Source organism: Rhagoletis pomonella, unplaced genomic scaffold, assembly GCF_013731165.1.
Source record: "Rhagoletis pomonella isolate Grant_MI unplaced genomic scaffold, Rhpom_1.0 Rhpom_scaffold_02718, whole genome shotgun sequence".
Lineage (NCBI taxonomy): Eukaryota > Metazoa > Arthropoda > Insecta > Diptera > Tephritidae > Rhagoletis > Rhagoletis pomonella.
The window spans coordinates 21,292-22,373 of record NW_023461271.1 but is presented as its reverse complement, the minus strand read 5'-3'; the positions used below and the strand labels follow the sequence as shown (position 1 = coordinate 22,373).

At 40.9% G+C, this 1,082-nt stretch overlaps 1 protein-coding gene across 1 annotated transcript; it reads right to left on the bottom strand.

Annotated features, from left to right (window-relative positions):
* Positions 1-45: 45 nt before the first annotated feature.
* LOC118753658 lies at positions 46-495 on the bottom strand (the record flags this gene model as incomplete). Its single annotated transcript, XM_036488529.1, is given in 1 exon segment — positions 46-495. A coding segment is annotated over 1 exon segment (438 nt), but the record flags the coding sequence as incomplete, so codon positions are not given.
* Between the last annotated feature and the right edge of the window lie 587 nt (positions 496-1,082).

Genomic DNA, 1,082 nt, shown 5'->3' with positions numbered 1-1,082 from the left:
GCGATTCTCGATTATGCTTAACGCGCACTTAGAATTCTCATTGTAGCAGCAGCCTTGTATGGTCCATCCAAAGAAAGTATCTACTGCCACTAAATTCTCACCTATATTATCGTTAGTATCCAGGTGAAATTTCCAATAGTTATCTTGGCCAATTAGAAGATTAATGCCACCAATTATGTTTTCGCTAGATATTCTATTTTCTGCTAATTTTGCTTGCAAATGCATAAACGAGCGACCCTCGAAGCGCGGCTCGGGTAAAACGTCCGCGCATATTATAGGCACCACAGAAGCACATATTTCAATCATCTGGTCCGAATATTGACTTTGCACTTTGACATTTACGCGTCTCAACGGAGTTAACTGCTTTCGCTGGTTATTTTCACCGAATGCAAATATGCGGGCTTTGTCGTAACCGACGGTTGTTAGTTTTAGGTAATTCGCCAAAGATTCGCTCACGTAGGTGCCTTGACTGCCATTGTCCATTATTATTCGTGAAAGCACTCTTTTGTGCTAATGTAGTGGAGGTACTATTTACCACCGCGACCGAACTGCTGAATGTCTGATGCTCTCCCAACGGAGGAATAGCAGTTTCATATCTTTTAGTTTTAGCTTCGCACAATGGCGTTATATGTCGGCCGTTACAGTTGTTGCATTTCAGCATTGATTTTTGCAAAACTTCGAACTGTGATTAGGCTTAGCGCAACGATAACACCTACCTTCTCGCTTTAATATATGTTTTCGCTGTTGATGTCCATGTTTTCTTTGCAATCTGTTATGTCGTGATTTGATCGTTTACAAAAAATACACGGCTTGCGAACTGTACTGTACTGTATTTGTACTGGTATATAAGCCCACAGCGGCTCCGTTAACTATTTTTGTGTTTTTACGCTCTGCGTCGCACCTTTTGTTTTCTGCTTCTGACAAATGTGCTTTTTCCAGCGCTTCAACTTCCAGTTTTATAAACTCCAGCAACTTTGTTATTTGCTCACTATCAAGGGCACTGTCATGCTCTTTGTCGATAACTGTAGAGTTCAAAAGCTTATTTGACACTCCCTTTTGATTTATGAAACTCAATGCGCAAC